The following is an 18,080-nucleotide window of genomic DNA, read 5'->3' on the forward strand; positions in this document are numbered from 1 at the left end:
ATATTGCTCAGTTGATTTATAATGTCTCTTGCAACATTTATATCAGCCTACAAGCTTTCTGAATGAATGGAAAAACCTGATTCTTGTATTGCCCTGTGAACCACTCCCGCACAGCATTATTGAAATTAGTGCAAATTGTTAAGCACTTTAACTGTGTTTGATCTAGATTATGATCATTTCTCTAACAATAGGAAGGTATAGCAGATTATATTACACAGCAAGGTCAACATACACAAAAGATAGTTATGTAGACAATGAAACATATTGCAAAAATACAAAAGAAATCAAATGGAAAGAAAATCTCAAATGAAACAGATCAGCTGTTAAAGAGAAGGTGACAGTTTCAAGGAAAGATAAAAGGAACATGATACTATGGCAAATTAAACAAACCTATTCAGAAATATTTTGAAGAAAAAGAAAGAAAGAAAGCAAAATGAAAATTTGAAAACAGGAACACTTTGAACACCACTGATGCTGCACTGGAGTGCTTTTATGCTGATGAAGTCAGTGAGGCAATGGTAAGCAGGCTGATCTAGAATAGATGAAGATCCAGCAAGTTGTGGTCAGCACTGGGCAACAGGATGCTTGAGGCGGCTGCGGTGGTGGTGCAGGGGGAAGGGCGGAGGGGCAGTGATCATAGCCTCTGGGGAAACCAGAATAGTATACTGAAGATTAAATTAGTAATTTAACCCAAAATGTTGAATGATGGAATTAGAGGCTGGAGCTTTATTTTATTTTGGAGCAAATGAGCCATTTAGGACTGTACAAAGAAATGAAAAACCTTGGTTGGCCTTCCTCTGTAATAATATTTATTTTCATCTTTTGTTGTGATTTGTCCCCACAATTCAGACAACACTGTAAACTTTCTATCTGAAGCACACTGAAGCTTTACACTTCGTTTACAAAAAGTATGCCAGGCCATTTTTACTTTTGTTTCCTTCTTTAGCTGACTATATAACTATTTTCTTAAACTGCTCTAAATACAAAAGTTCATCACTTCAAGAGTTCATCATTAACTTGTACTACATTCTTTTCAATCTGTTGACTATACAGTACTATAGTCTTATTAACTGGTTAATCTCATTAATTGATTTTCAGCCCTACTTTTCGAGACTGCCATATTAAGTTCTTCCTTGGTCGTTGAACTTTATTTTCACTATAAGAAGACCAGAATATACAGTAAGATGTATTCTGTCTTCATTTTCTCAAATTAAAAATCTGAAGTCTTCCTCCTGGACTGCTAGAAATAATTTTAATGCACTTCTAGCATGAACTTCCCAGTATTCTTATGAATTTTTATGGACACTGTAACATTGGTGTCTATAATCTTCAGTATACTAACAGTTGAATTAATGCTTGTTTCTCTGGAGCGGTTAGGAAATATTTGTTGGGAACTGAGTCATAAGCTTCCTTAAACACAAAGAATCCCAGACAAAGTTAAAATTCATACTTAACTACTTTATTTTATAATGTGGTTCACATGCTTAGCAGATTAAAACTGTGTGCCAGATTGAGATTCAAACTCGAGACCTACTGCCTTTCACAAGCAAGTGCTCTACTGACTTAGCTACCCAAGCTCTGGTTTGCTTCTGCTGGTACATCATCTTCTGCCTTCCAAACTTCAGAAAACCTTGTACAATTAGTACTAGTACTGCATGAGTACTAATTCTGCAAGGTTCGTAGAAGAACTTCTGTAAAGTACTGGTGGAAGTAAAGTTGTGAGAATAGGTCAAGAGTCATGCTTTGGTAGCTCAATTGGTAGAGCACTTCCCTGCACAAGGCAGTAGGTCACAAGTTTGAGTCTTTCTCCAGCACACAGTTTTAATCTGCTATGAAGTTTCATTTTTTTATTTTTTTTATTTTTCCAATCCATTTTGAGGTCAGTGCTTTTGCTTTACTACTGGTTTCAGCATTCAACTATTCAGTAGTCAGCTATATTTTTCATTTTATTCTTTTGGTTGTAAAATTTTAATTTGCTTTTTCTAAAATCACAGTGAATGTCTGTGTGCTGGAACTTTATTACTATTATTATTATTTGAAAGTTCCCAACAGGCAGAATAAAACTATGTTCTGCACTGGAGCTCAAACCTGGGGCCTTTAACTTTCAGTGGCAAGTGCTCTCCTTTCTTTCAGGAGTGCTAGTTCTGTGTGGAGAACTTAAGTGGAGTTATACAGGTAGGAGATGAAGTACTGATGGAAGTAAAGCTGTGAGCACAGATCATGGATGGTGCTTGGATATCTCAGTTGGTAGACCATTTACCCACAAAAGCAAAGGTCACAGGTTCAAGTCCTGGTCTGGTGCACAGTTTTACTCCGCCACAAAGCTTCAAATCAGCACACACTCAACTGCTGACTGAAAATTCACTCTGGATTATTATTATTATTATTGTAGAAGTAGTAAAAAGATAATATGTTTTTTCTGAATGATGTGATTTTCAGTTTAAGCTGTAAATGTTTTTATTTCATTATTGCAATTTTGGCCCTTGTGATATTTTCAGCATCTACAAAGACAAATTCTTAAATAGCAGCTTTCTTTTGTAACATGTGTTACATTTTAAAATATTTTGCACTGTATATCAATGCACATTTGTACAATGTGATTGGATTTCAGTTCACAAGCAGAGATTGACCCCACTAACAACATAGTAGTTAGCTGACATTTAGCCTATCATTGAATTTCTGTTTTGTAGTTGCCAGAGTGGGAGCATTGTGAAGGGGAGGAATATTTCTTAGTATACATAAATTTATGCAAAATATGTTTTCCAAGCTGAAATGTGATAACAGTAGCATTCAGAAACACAGAATAAGGCATTATTTAGTTCGTGTCAACACCTTGACTAAATTTTTTAAACATTTCTAGTGAACTTTTCAATTTTTATAAGAACAATTATCTTTCACCTACTTCCTACACTGAATCACAATTATGACATCAGTTTTACAGTATATATATAAAAAGGAAGGGAAATAGAAAAAATAATAGAAACTTATTTGTAAATTACTGATGTGTTCGGAATAAGAGATGTATATGTTTTAAGAGTTCAGGAAGTACAAGTAAGTAAGCAACAGGCTGATCACTAATATTCAAATCACTGAAGTAGTTTAAATAAAGTAGATGCAGCATGTAGCAAAACTGACACCTGTTACCTGTAATAGTAACTAACAATTGTAATGATGAATGTGTTAGAATACTGAAAACTTAGGTGATATATACATGAAAGATCATTATTGTATGAAGTTGCTGTTAAATTAAATTTTATGTAAATAGCTATCACGGAATTGGGAAAGTGAGGCTCAAGTAATTTTATGTTAGTGCAAAATCAACACCACATGCTATTGTTCAAAGACCTATATAAATATTGTGATCCAGGAGTGGCTCATAATTAAAGGCTCTGTGGTGGAGTCATCCCAAAATATATATTAAAATACATTTCTCAATAATGGATTACAGAATTTAAATTATGAGGAAGCATTTCAGATATCTCTGACATGAATTCATGGAATGACAGTCAACTAAAACCTTATATCCAATATCAAGTGATGTTTTTCTAACAGACTGTACATCAAAATGCAACTTAGCTCCATGAAGGAGAGGTTTATGGATGCGGCTTCTTAAGAGTACAGTTCTTGTGGACTTCAAGAAGGCTCAGCCTCTTCAGTGTAACCATCCCACATCAGGTCTCCATCACAAGCACACAGACTACCTTTGTGATGGAGAAATGGTTTGTGTCCTGTTTTCTCTGGAAATGTTTTATTCACTTTTGTGTTTTCATACAGGAGCCTTCTCCCCATCTCTATCTCTCAAAAGTGAGTTTGTTCCACTGTGTTACCATGCCAGGGAATATGCAACAGCTAATTTCAATGTTGTTTGCTATGTCAATGTCTGACTTGACTGCAATTGGTTATTTATTTATTCATCCAAAAATCACAATCACAGCACAAGACCCATGACATCACAGAAATGTCATGGTTTCAATTTATAAATGTTGCAGACTGAACACACCACGAAACTTCAAGCATTTCAGGCTTAGAATTGAAAACATGAAAAGTATGAACCATGCAGAAAAGCTAACATACACAGCATTAAAGATCTTTCCAAAAATGACTTTCACTACTATTTGTTGCAATAAAGTGTTGGGAAATGTGATGGTGTTAGATAAATAGGCTACCTATGATTATGAAACAGAAGGAAAATAAAGTATGTTAACTTTTGGCTGAACCCTTTGCCGACTGCCCCCCCCCCCCCCCCCCCCCCAATCCTGAGATCTCAGTGGTTGTGACAAACTGATCTGAAGCTTAGCCTAAATTCTACACACATCAAAAAAAGTTTCACCACATCACCCCAGTTTCCTGAACTCCTGAAGACAGATGCTGACCGTGGATGTTGCATCACAGACACGGTCCCTTTCACTGTTCAGATATGTCACTAAACCTGCCCAAAGATGTAAACAACCATGCATGAGCAGCGCTTATTAGAGGGAAGGGGTCTGACAGCTGATCAGTTCCAGTCATTCCATCAGAAAGGAGATACACAGCTCATGTTGTCTGTAGTTCAACCATGCCTAGACGGTCAATACCATGGTTCGATTGCGTCAGCACTGTTACTTTGTGCCAGGAAGGACTCTCAACAAGGGACATGTTCAGGCATCTCAGCATGAACCGCAGTGATGATGTTTGGACATGGAGGAGGTACAGAGAGAGACAGGAACTGTTGATGACCTGTCTTGCTCAAGCTGCCCAACGGCTACTACTGCAGTGGTTGACCACTACCTACGGATTATGGCTCGGAGGAACCCTGACAGCAACACCACCATGTTGAATAATGCTTTTCATGCAGCCACAGGATGTCATGTTATGACTCAAACTGTGCAAAATAGGCTGCATGATGTGCAACTTCACTCCCAATGTTCATGGCAAGGTCCACCTTTGCAATCACAACACCATGCAATGCGGTACAGATGGGCCCAACAACATGCCGAATGGACTGCTCAGGATTGGCATCATGTTCTCTTCACCGATGAGTGTTGCATATGCCTTCAACCAGACAATTGTCGGAGATGTGTTTGGAGGCAACCCGGTCAGGCTGAATGCCTTAGACACACGGTTCAGCGATTGCAGCAAGGTGGAGGTTCCCTGATGTTTCAGGGTGGCATTATGTGGGGCCGACATATGCTGCTGGTGGTAATGTAAGGTGCCATAATGGCTTTACGATACATGAATGCCATCCTCTGACTGATAGTGCAACCATATCGGCAGCATATTGTTGAGGCATTCATTTTCATGAACAACAATTCGTGTCCCGATCTTGTGAATGACTTCCTTCAGGATAATGACATTGCTTAACTAGAGTGGCCAGCATGTTCTCCAGACATGATCCCTATTGAAGATGCCTGGGATAGACTGAAAAGAGCTGTTTACGGATGATGTGACCCAACAACCACACGGAGGGATCTACGCCGAATAACCGTTGAGGAATGGGACGATCTGGACCAACAGTGCCTTGATGAACTTGTGGATGGAATACCATGACAAATACAGGCACACATCAATGCAAGAGGACGTGCTACTGGGTATTAGAGGTACCAGTGTGTACAGTGATCTGGGCCACCTCCTCTGAAGGTCTCGCTATATAGTGGTACAACATGCAGTGTGTGGTTTTCATGAGCAATAAAAAGGGTGTAAATGATGTTTATGTTGATCTCTATTCAAATTTTATGTACAAGTACCAGAACTCTTGGAACCAAGGTGATGCAAAAAATTTTGTGATCTGTGTATTTCTGATCGATAGGTGTTGCAGGTTTCCCCATTATGGAAACACAAGCTGCACCCACTATGATCCATTTCAAGAAATACTCCTTAACAAAGGAGAAAAAGTAATTATTTACTGTATAGACTCTTACCTCAGTGAGTTATATGTCTAAAATAGTGATGCACCAACACCACTCAAGCTCCTGAAATCTACTGTCTCCACTACACAGATATAGTAACTGAATAAACTCGTTTATGGTATGAGATATACACAGAAGTTTTGGAGTAATGACCATGTGTGCTGGCATAAGTACACATCAAATAAAAACCATCTATCTTATTACAATTTGCTCAGACATCGTCAGTGCAGCTGAAGACAGTGACTACAGGTATTGATTGTTTAATCTCTCTGATCTTTCAAAGGAAGTATTGTCAATTTCATTGCCAGACGTACATGAGTTGTTAGTTACTTATCCCATGGATCAAATTCTTGATAAAAATTGATGATATGGATGTGACAACAGAATAAACATATAACACTTGTATACAACTAAACAAAAACTAAGAAAATAATATTTATATGGCCACATGCTGACCATTTACATGTCTTTTTTAACTGACTATCTCCACTTAAGAGTTTCTATATGCTACATAAGGAGTTGTTAAGTAGAAAGCTCTTTAATTTGCTTTTTAAAACATTACTGTTGTCTGTCAGACCTTTTATTTCCATGGGTATATGTCAAAGAACTCGATAGCTGTATAATTCAGCTCTTTCTGTGCCAAAGTTAGATTCATTGAAGGGTAATATAGATCATTTTTCCTTCTAGTGTTGAACTTGTGAATACCTCTATTACTCTCAAACTTAGATGGATTGTTGAAACCAAATTTCACAAGTGAATGACAGTACTGTAAGTCTATGGTTACTGAACTCAACGAGAAGATTCACATGGCATGTCAGTGAAGTGAAATCATCTTGAATTACTAATAACATCAATCTGCAGTGAGTCTGTCTGCAGTGAGTCTGATATGTTTCAGAAGCATAGTCTTATGGGGCAGTGCTTGTGCATTATAATGCATATTGTGTAGTTATTGAATATGTCATAGTGTTAAATCCTGTAAAATTTAATGATCTCACCACTGCTTGTTTATTAGGGTGGAGCTTACACCTACTAACCCATGAGGTGCTGAATAAAGACACTCCAGCATTACTGCTTCTGAGTAGACTACCAAGCTGGACTAAGGTTACCTTCCTTATTTGATTAACAAGATTAGACTTACATTTATACTTTAATTGCTTTCTTAATTACACCTTCCCAGAAAGTAACTGCCAAACTGACAATGAACATATTTTCACAATTCATTGTATGCTTTTATCTTAAAAGTGCTCAATTAGTGCAGATTTGTTTTCTTGCTGATGTCTTTGTTTTGTTTATGTTCAATCTAACATAGCCATGCACAGTGCCATGTCTGTCTTATGTCTGATTTGTCTCATTTGTAAGAACACAATGAACTCCAAATTAATATAGCTCCTGGTTGACTGTAGTGCAGAAGACCTCTTATTTTTACAGGTGGTTAGAGGCAGACTCAGTATTGTCCCCCCCCCTCCCCCCCACACCCCCAACTGCTCGTCTTTTTTTTCCAAAAAAAAAAAAAAAAAAAAAAAAAAAAAAAAAAAAAAAAAAACTCCAAAGAATGACCATTCTGGTGGGGGCTCTGACAGAATGTAGTACAAAGCAATATTATATTTCCATGATACCTATTCATAGTCCTTTATCTTTCAGTAACTAGTTGCCAGCATCCAGGGACAACAGTTTGTCTATAATGATGATAACAGTGCACAGAGCAAGCACTAAATGTGATGATGGTACTTCCTGAAGGAGTGTAACTAGCTGAAAAATCATACCTCTAATGGATACAGAAATTAAGGTATTGTAAGGGCACTGAAGGCAGCCAGATGTGGGAACAAGAGCAAAGAAAAAGAATATAAAATTATCTTTCCCAAAATAGAGACAAGAACAGTTTTAAACTGGGGAAGGAAATCAGCTGTGTTGATTTCAAAAGTTCAAATCCAGCACAAAACATCAGTAATGGAGGGGGATCTGAAAAATAAAGGAAAGGGTAGCAATCAACTTATCACCAACAAAAAATAAATAAGAAATCTTCTGGGGAGTGTGAAAGATAATGCAAGCATTTCCACTTCTGTAGTATTGTATTCCTTGCCACTGTGGCAAACCATATGTTGGAAGAGACAGCACTGTTTCTCACAATTTTACACTGAACAAGTATGCAGAGCTTTGGTGGGAAGACAAATCTCCTCTAGATGAGCACAATTTGGGACAAGAGCACATAAAAAGGCTTTGATTGTCTGCTTGGCAGTACAATTGTGGGCCAATATATAAAGCAAGCAACAGAAATGTCATTAATCAGGATAAGGGATTTTCCCTCAGTGCAGCTTTACAACTCACATTGAAAGCGATAATATGGGACTAATATTGTATTGCTCTCTGTGGGCAGGTAGAAGGTAGCCAGTGCAAGGTACCACCCATGTAAACAGAGTGCACTGAATTTGTTAAAGTGCCCTGGAGTATGTGTTATGGAGAGGAAGGGGGGGGGGGGGGGGGGGAGGGAGAGAGGGGGCAGGGGCTCTCCATAGAGGAGACATCAAGATCATGATATACTTTGTTGGGTGATGGAAGAGGAGAATATACTTCCTGAAAAATTAGCAAAATCATGCAGTATTTTATTCACTTTCTGATACTACTAGACAATAACACAACTCTTGAAAAATAGCCTCTAACTGGAATATTTTATTTGTGAAATATTTGAAGGTTTTTTGTGCAGAAAGTAAATGATAAATAGAGAAAAGATACTTCAGTACTTCATAAAAAGGATTTACCTTTTTGGGTAATGAGATGACATGTACCTTATAGGGAGCGCAAGTACTAGAGAAATTTGCGACGATGACAGTTTTTGTCTGTGCAGTGCATGAAATATGCACAATCACCTCTTTAGAACCTTTAGAACCCATGTATTTTCATCAAATACTGTCAAGACGAGGGCTAATAGAAATCCTTGGGGTAACAGAAGAAATATTGAATTTAACTGATGAAAGGAGAAAATATAAAAATGCAGTAAATGAAGCAGGCAAAAAGGAATACAAACGTCTCAAAAATGAGATCGACAGAAGTGCAAAATGGCTAAGCAGGGATGGCTAGAGGACAAATGTAAGGATGTAGAGGCTTGTCTCACTAGGGGTAAGATAGATACTGCCTACAGGAAAATTAAAGAGACCTTTGGAGAAAAGAGAACCACTTGTATGAATATCAAGAACTCAGATGGCAACCCAGTTCTAAGCAAAGAAGGGAAGGCAGAAAGGTGGAAGGAGTATATAGAGGGTTTATACAAGGGCGATGTACTTGAGGACAATATTATGGAAATGGAAGAGGATGTAGATGAAGATGACATGGGAGATAAGATACTGCGTGAAGAGTTTGACAGAGCACTGAAAGACCTGAGTCAAAACAAGGCTCCGGGAGTAGACAACATTCCATTAGAACTACTGATGGCCTTGGGAGAGCCAGTCATGACAAAACTCTACCATCTGGTGAGCAAGATGTATGAGACAGGCAAAATACCCTCAGACTTCAAGAAGAATATAATAATTCCAATTCCAAAGAAAGCAGGTGTTGACAGATGTGAAAATTACCGAACTATCAGTTTAATAAGTCACAGCTGCAAAATACTAACGCGAATTCTTTACAGATGAATGGAAAAACTGGTAGAAGCGGACCTCGGGGAAGATCAGTTTGGATTCCGTAGAAATGTTGGATCACGTGAGGCAATACTAACCTTACGACTTATCTTAGAAGAAAGATTAAGAAAAGGCAAATCTACATTTCTAGCGTTTGTAGACTTAGAGAAAGCTTTTGACAATATTGATTGGAATAGTCTCTTTCAAATTCTGAAGGTGGCAGGGGTAAAATACAGGGAGCGAAAGGCTATTTACAATTTGTACAGAAACCAGATGGCAGTTATAAGAGTTGAGGGGCATGAAAGGGAAGCAGTGGTTGGGAAAGGAGTGAGACAGGGTTGTACCCTCTCCCCGATGTTATTCAATCTGTATATTGAGCAAGCAGTAAAGGAAACAAAAGAAAAATTCGGAGTAGGTATTAAAATTCATGGAGAAGAAGTAAAAACTTTGAGGTTCGCCGATGACATTGTAATTCTGTCAGAGACAGCAAAGGACTTGGAAGAGCAGTTGAACGGAATGGACAGTGTCTTGAAAGGAGGATATAAGATGAACATCAACAAAAGCAAAACGAGGATAATGGAATGTAGTCAAATTAAATCGGGTGATGCTGAGGGAATTAGATTAGAAAATGAGACACTTAAAGTAGTAAAGGAGTTTTGCTATTTAGGGAGTAAAATAACTGATGATGGTTGAAGTAGGGAGGATATAAAATGTAGACTGGTAATGGCAAGGAAATCATATCTGAAGAAGAGAAATTTGTTAACATCGAGTATAGATTTAAGTGTCAGGAAGTCGTTTCTGAAAGTATTTTTATGGAGTGTAGCCATGTATGGAAGTGAAACATGGACGATAACTAGTTTGGACAAGAAGAGAATAGAAGCTTTCGAAATGTGGTGCTACAGAAGAATGCTGAAGGTAAGGTGGGTAGATCACGTAACTAATGAGGAGGTATTGAATAGGATTGGGGAGAAGAGAAGTTTGTGGCACAACTTGACTAGAAGAAGGGATCGGTTGGTAGGACATGTTTTGAGGCATCAAGGGATCACAAATTTAGCATTGGAGGGCAGTGTGGAGGGTAAAAATCGTAGAGGGAGACCAAGAGATGAATACACTAAGCAGATTCAGAAGGATGTAGGTTGCAGTAGGTACTGGGAGATGAAGAAGCTTGCACAGGATAGAGTAGCATGGAGAGCTGCATCAAACCAGTCTCAGGACTGAAGACCACAACAACAACAACAACTACTGTCAATTTTGTCCACAACAGAACAAGAAGTCATTGCACATGTTTATTGAGAATCTGTTCAAAACATAGCAACATGTTGTACAAAATAATGCTTCTATGAATGTAACTATCACTATTTTTAAATGTAATGTGATGCTCTTTGTGGCATGAATGGCATTGTAAGTGAGACAGAGGGAGGATTTTCAGTTTATGAAGGACTGGGTACTTATTATCTGACTACAGTGAACCTATTTGGAATCAGGGATGGAAATACCACATAATTCATGATAATAAATAGACAGTGATCTTTGTAAAGTTACATAGAACCTTTTTTTAAGGTATTAAATAAAAACAGTTTCTGAGCTCTATAAGAGGAGGAGTACTTTTGCCTAATATTTGTGTACATATAGAAAGTAATCTAGAAGTAAGTCCCATAACTACCAGTGTGAGCAGGTTAGTACTAGACATAATTTGTTGTTACTGAAATGGCCTGGAGTGTCTGCTTCTGGCTGTTAATGTATGACTTGACTCAGTCCACACTGATCTTGAAGGAACGTAGGAGACTTCATACCTCGACTGGAATATTCCTAGTATCTATGGTCTCCATGCTGAATTTCTTTAAACATGATAATTGAACATGCTGGGTGGACTACAAAAACATAATGATGAAAGACAGACAATTATTTTCGCAATATACAGAAGCCGTATTCCAAAGTGTAATGACTCCAATATTTTAATAAACATATTTGTAACTATATTGGAATCAACCACACCATAAAGCACTCAGGGAAATGACATTGTGGAAGTTCCAATTTCCATTGCTTTGCAAAATAGGTATCTTCAACTTACAATGCACTGAATGTGGTATAAATCTTTAGGAATGTATGAAATATTTTTAACAATAATGAAAATTCCTGGATGGATCAATATGTAAAATAAGGGAAAGGCAACCACTTATCTATAACAGATCAATGCATGAGCACAGTAACTCATAACAGAAAACAGCATTCACACAAGCTTTCTAGCACTACCTCTTTCTGTAGCAATAGTACAGAAATTCATACGCACGCAACCACAAAGACATACAAATCTACACTCCCATGGCCACAGCAAGACTTGTTGCTGTGGCCATGGGAGTGTGCATTCAGGTGTCTGTGCGGTGATGTGTTTGAATGTGTGTACTACTGCTAGAAAAGGAGCTAATGCTCAAAAGCCACTGTAAATGCTATTTTCTGTTACATGTTACTGTGCTCCATGCATTGATCTGGGGTAGGTGAGTGGCTGACTTTCCCTCGTTTTATATATGAAAGATTATTAATGTTCCCAGAACCAAATTTTTTCTTCTTGAGATCTACTACTTCACCGTCCTTATTTGTACACCTTTTTTTTTTTCCACCATCACCAGCCATCAGTCATCATTACTCCTTAACATGAATATAATTGTTCTGATCTTGATATTTTCAATTGCTCCTACTTGCAAATTTATGAATTAAAAATAGAAATTTCTCCTAAACTTGCCTGAATAGATTAGAGTATGTCTCAATTTAAAAGTTATAAAGTAAATTTATTTATTTGTTTTCATGTGCAACACACAAATTCCTAATAATACTACAGCCAACATTCAATTTTTGCACTTATAACTAAGTCATACCACGTGCATGAGTGCTAAAAGTATTCTACAACTGTAGTTCAATATCCAAGCATAGTTACATACATAGCATGTCAGTGAATAAGCCACAATAATATTGCAACATGCAGACTTGCAGGGACTTTACTGTCAAATGGCAATATTGGCTACATTTTGAGTGCCATTATTAGCCAGCAATCCTATACCTTCTGGTAATGCTGATAGAGAGAAGGGAGTATCTGGAAGCCCCAGGATGGAGGAATTGAGCCTGCAGAGAAAGACGGGTGGCGTTTCATGGCTCTCAGAGCCTCCTTCTGGAATGTAAGAGAGACAACACAACATACACACACACACATATAGCAGAGGCAAGTGAGAAAGTGAATCAGCATGACAGTGCATGGAAGCTGAGTGAAGCTGCTGCTGAAAAGTTATGTTTCAGTGACAGTTTATGTATGTTATCATTAGGAAAAATTAATGGTGATCTCTACAGTCAACAGCAAATTTTGTATCTTACACAGATTATTAAAATACAAGGTAACTGAAGGGGAACACAGATTAGAATCAACAGTGCAACAGTTATCTGTACATGTACATACAATCTCATTTGTAACCAGGAAGAGGGGACGTTTTATAACAAATGGTGTTTATACAGTTATATACAGCTTGAAACATCACCAAATAGAAACTGCAATAGATTTAAAAAAAATTCTAACACAAAAAAGCAATTTGCAAGCAAAGTTTGAAAATATTGTGTCACTATTAAAAGCTGAAGGAAGCTTAACGTAAAGTGCACAACACATATCAATACAACAATTTTATTATAGAACTGGAAATCATTATATTAAGATGTATATAAAAAGAACAAGAAGTCAAGCATTAGTGGTGAAACATAGTTTCATCGAAAACCAAAGTTTCCCAGAGTAGTACACACAACACTTATTGAATTACTGGTACTGTAAGAAGTCAGAGCAAAAATTACATGGCATGAACATATCCAATACAAAACTATTGGAATGAAGTTAGCATTGCTACTGATTATTTGTCATCTCCCCTCATTCTCTTGACTTGTGATTCACAGCAGGTTAGAGGTATATGTTAGTTGCAGTATCAATGGAACAATGAAGGGCTGTTACTGACTGTTCTGTGTATTACAGAACTGTGCGTGTTTCCCTGGATTTGTCAATAGAAAATATTGTAATACTATTGTGGGTGAAACAGAAGTATCATATTACTTCATGTAACCAACATGTTTTAAGTAATGGAGTTAAAGAATATTATTTATTTTTTAAAAGCTGGTTCTTCGGTAAACTCTCTTGTCTCCCCCTCCCCCTGTCCAAACCTCTCAGTTCATTAAAAATATTTGTTCTGCTTACTAGAGGTTGCTCTGTTGTCTTAGGCCTTGAAATGCCAATACAAAAATTCTTATTGGTTTTAATTTTGAAGACTCAACTTTTGCAGGTAAAAGCATTCCTTGTGTTCTACATTTAAGCAGTTTCCATAAGTAACACTGTGTATTATGTTATTAACAAAAGGGAAGAAATTTCATTTTTTTAATGCAGAAAGAAAATAAAATTGTTCAAAATGTTCAGATGAAGTCTTGCAATCATACACATGCACTCCTATATGTAAAAAACATGATTACCAGGGATAACAGGAGATTACAGTAGTCAATTGATCAGTCCACATAGTACTGCAAACCTTATACGATTAACAATTGATGCTGCGCAACTAGGGTATTCACCATACACTTATTTACATGATATGCATTCCATAAGCAAACACTGAGTGATACAAGCAAAATAAAATCTGAAATTTTATATATCTATTTAATATTGTTCATTTATGTGGTTATATTTATGTAATATTATGTACTCATAAAATTCAGATATATAATCAATATTGTTTAATGTTGTTATATGACATGAGCACTCATGTGATGTGATGGAATGTTCTTGCTGAATTTCATAGCACTTAAGAATATGTATTATATTTATTAGACTTGCATGTCCGAAATCACAATGTACAAATTACTTTTCTTATGAATTATATTTATTTTAATGTATCATTAAACTTAATTTGAAACTAGTTTTAATATCCTATTATAATTTGACATATATATCTTGGCAAAAAGGAAGTCTTTTACCGGAGTACCATTTAGCTTAGAAATTGTGTGTGTTCTAATTTTAAGCAGAACAACTCTGCAACCAAAACAGATTGAGACAAACTGGAAAGTAATCTCAAAAGCAGATTGACATTTGAATCCCAACTGAACTTGTTGTTGAAGAATGACAGTCTCATCCTTTCTGTCTATGACAGAGTGCAGCTTTTATGCTAAAATAACTCATACACTCACGCAAATTTGTTCTTTCTATTCTCAAAATTTGTGTTCTGTATATCCAAGAGGCATTAATTTACAATTGTCCTGAATTAAGTGCAGTATAACTTCCTGGTTAATTGCTATAATAGAAAACAAAGTACATGACAGAATATCTCAGAACATAAGCAGTAAGTGAAGTAGCCATTTCATCAGTGTTAAGGTACACAGATGGCCCTGTCTTTTTGGTTCATGGATAGGAATGCTTGTAAGAAAAATTAAATGATCTTGATGAATTACTGATTAAACAAAAGAGGAGTAATTACAGGCAGAAAATTAAACAATGACAATCTAAGCAAGTGGCGAAGATTAGAGGGAAGGAGGGATTGACATGCTGAACATTAAAATTGAAAAAAAAAAAAAAAATACAGCAGAAGTAATGAAAGAAGTGGTATTAATAAATCCTTAAAGCAAGCAACTGAGTTGTCTAATTCATATCTAGAGACTCAATACATTGTACATTCATCAGATCGGAAGGTTTTTGGCAATTGCTGTACTGAATCTTATGCTTTATTTTAATTTTTTTTTTATATATTTTTCCACATGTGGAAAATATATGTGAGAAACACACACCCAAGTTTCTTACAAAGACTAAACCAGAGCAAACTACTGGTTGACTGTGTGCTGTTTGTTGAAGACATATTGAATGAGGTTTTTTTTGGGGGGGGCGGAGGGGGGGGGGGGGGGATGCATGGAGCAGAGAAAGCCAGCTCCACTTACCCAAGCCCAACACATAGACAACCATGGGAATAGTGGTGGTGCAGGGGTACATGTTGCCCTTACCTCATACAGTTATGGGACTACACTGGTGCTTACTATCTTGACAGGGGACACCATGGCATTCACCATTCACTCGGTAGTGGCTATGTTATGCTCAAGTATTGTATTGTTACATCACCAATCTTGCCTACAGCTGCACACAAAACACTCCTGGCCTGCAGTCTAATACTTCCACCAGCTTAAATATATCAGGAACTAAGAAGCCCTCATTCAGTACATTGTGAACAAACCAAAGTTGGAACATGAAATACATATTTCTGTTTCACACAAAATACTTTGTTAGAAATAACATTTTCTGTGGGAAATATAAGAGTTAATGAACATCTGGAAAAAAAGATAACAAAGAGGGCAGTTTGACTGATAGCTGGTCACACACAATTTAGTTCATCAAAATTGCAAAGTTGTGGTTTAGATTGACATAGCCCAGTCCAGTTGAACCAGGAAACCAATAGATCAAAGTATATGTGGAAACATATACAAGGTACTTACTTCTAATTTACCAAATTTAATATTAAAATATTTTAGGTAGTCAGATCATTCATTTCTCTGACTTTAAACAGTAAGTAGGTGAGTGAGAAGCTCTTTTACACTATGAAAATTTGCCATGTATTACATACTATGCTCTTCTGAATAAACTGAAGGTAAAATGGTCATTCTTGCTATCTTGTATTCAGCATGCCTATAAGTAATGATTTAAAAATATTTATACCTGGTAAACTGTTTCTGAATTTTTTGTGAGAAACTTAAATAATAAAATTTTAGATTCTTTGTACATCCCTCTTAAAGAAACATGATTTTTAAGACCTTCATTTTTTTTTTTTTTTTTTGTGACAGCATAAAACGAGCACATCCTAGGTGCCTGGACTCAGAAGTGTTTTTCAGCAAGAAAGAGTAACAGAACACACATGGCAGTGTCTCCAATCTACTTGACATGGGGCACTTATTGCTGCAACACAATCTGTGGTGGAGATTTTAGCACTGTCTTCTAAGTTGTACTTTAAGGTGTTAAATTATTAATTGTACTTTTTTTTAAAAAAGTTTAAATGCTCAAAAACTGCACATTCGAAAGTGAAGTGTAGACCACAAGAGCACTGGAAAAAGAGAAAACTGAAGCACTTGAAATACTGAAATATTAAACTATTATGTTAACTGAGGATATACTGCAAGGAATATTTGAGAAAGGAAGTCCACAGGAAACCCTTACCAAAGAAGTAAAAAATTAATGGGACCTATACTGAACTATCCAGTATTGGTCACCAAAAGGACCAGAAGAGGGAATAAATTCTGACTGTAGCCCAATTCCAGTACATATCACACAGATTGTTGAGCACATTGGATGTAGTATGCATGCAAACATGAGCACATAATCTTAAGTTAGGAAAAATGAAGGGTATTACCAAAATAGTTGAAAGACTGACAAATGTGGAGAGGTACTGTATGTACAAGATGAAGTAATTAAGTAATATGTGAAGGCATTTTGTAGACATGTAGTAAGGGCAGCCAAGTTGATCAGAATAAGAGATATGAATAAAAGGACTAGCACAGGAACAGATAAGCATAAAAAAGATCAGAAGAATATAAATGCAGTTTTAAAGAGGGTATTAAGAATGCATATTGATCTATATTTTTCCGGCTTATTTCAGTTTCACAAAAATACAGCTGCTCTATTTTGCAGGATTTTGTTTTAAAAATGAAGTTCTCATAAGAGATGAAATATCAAGACCAATAAATAATGTTGTAGTTCTGTGAGGTTTTTGTCAGTATTTGTTGAAACTCTTCTTGATACACATGGGTGCATTGTACTTGTGTCTGAAAGTGAATCTTTGTCTTTATAAGTGATTTTACTTTTTTTATAAAGTCCCTATTGTACAATATAGAGCCAAATTACAGATCTGTTAGTCTTTTTACTTTTATTTTAGGCAATTGGTCTACATCATAGCAAGTTATCCCCAATAAACTGTTACCACTACATTTCCAGCTAATCCAATGGTTTCTACAACCTTTGAAAATGTTTGTAAGTATAATGTAACTAATCTGGTATTTCCCTGCTCTCAGTTGGCAATTTATGTATTCACATTTCATTGACAATAAAATGCCACTTCAAATACTACCAGGTTCAAATGTTTTGAGTATATGGTCAGTTGATTCCAGGTCAGTGAAACAATGTATTTCTAGCTAAGTTGGGATACCACATATAATGATCCAGATTTAATACATAAACAAATATTCTGATAGAGGATGCAAATATATTCATTTATCAACAATATTCTTAACAATTTAAACTTGTAAACAAATATTTCTTACTTTCTTTGAATCTCCATAATAATTGTAGGTTTTCAGGTACGTGCCAAGGGAAAGAATGTTGCACCTATCACAACTGACTTTACAAGTTCTTTCCATGAGATGCATGACATGAATAAAGTCTTCAGCAACAAAATGATCCTCCTCTAGGAACAACACCATCCCTGTAACAATGCACATAGTTAACCTGAAACATTCCCACACAAAAAGTTCAAAGTCTATTCTCTCATAAGTAACCGTTTTCTGAAAGTTGTAGTTTAGCTCTTCAGTGCTGACTCTT

General features: G+C 36.4%; 1 protein-coding gene across 2 annotated transcripts in view; it reads right to left on the reverse strand.

Annotated features, from left to right (window-relative positions):
- The window catches only part of LOC126481799 (alpha-1,6-mannosyl-glycoprotein 2-beta-N-acetylglucosaminyltransferase), a 444,750-nt gene that overhangs the window by 12,816 nt on the left and 413,854 nt on the right, over window positions 1–18,080 (reverse strand). The window contains exons 6-7 of one of the 2 annotated variants that reach the window (XM_050105753.1): window positions 17,804–17,964; window positions 12,552–12,659 (exon numbers count right to left, since the gene is read on the reverse strand). In XM_050105753.1, the coding sequence (XP_049961710.1) occupies window positions 12,552–12,659; window positions 17,804–17,964 (269 nt within the window). The remainder of the gene's footprint in view (window positions 1–12,551; window positions 12,660–17,803; window positions 17,965–18,080) is intronic. The other variant, XM_050105754.1, reaches the window with a different exon arrangement.

This window comes from Schistocerca serialis, chromosome 5, assembly GCF_023864345.2.
Source record: "Schistocerca serialis cubense isolate TAMUIC-IGC-003099 chromosome 5, iqSchSeri2.2, whole genome shotgun sequence".
Classification (NCBI taxonomy): Eukaryota; Metazoa; Arthropoda; class Insecta; order Orthoptera; family Acrididae; genus Schistocerca; species Schistocerca serialis.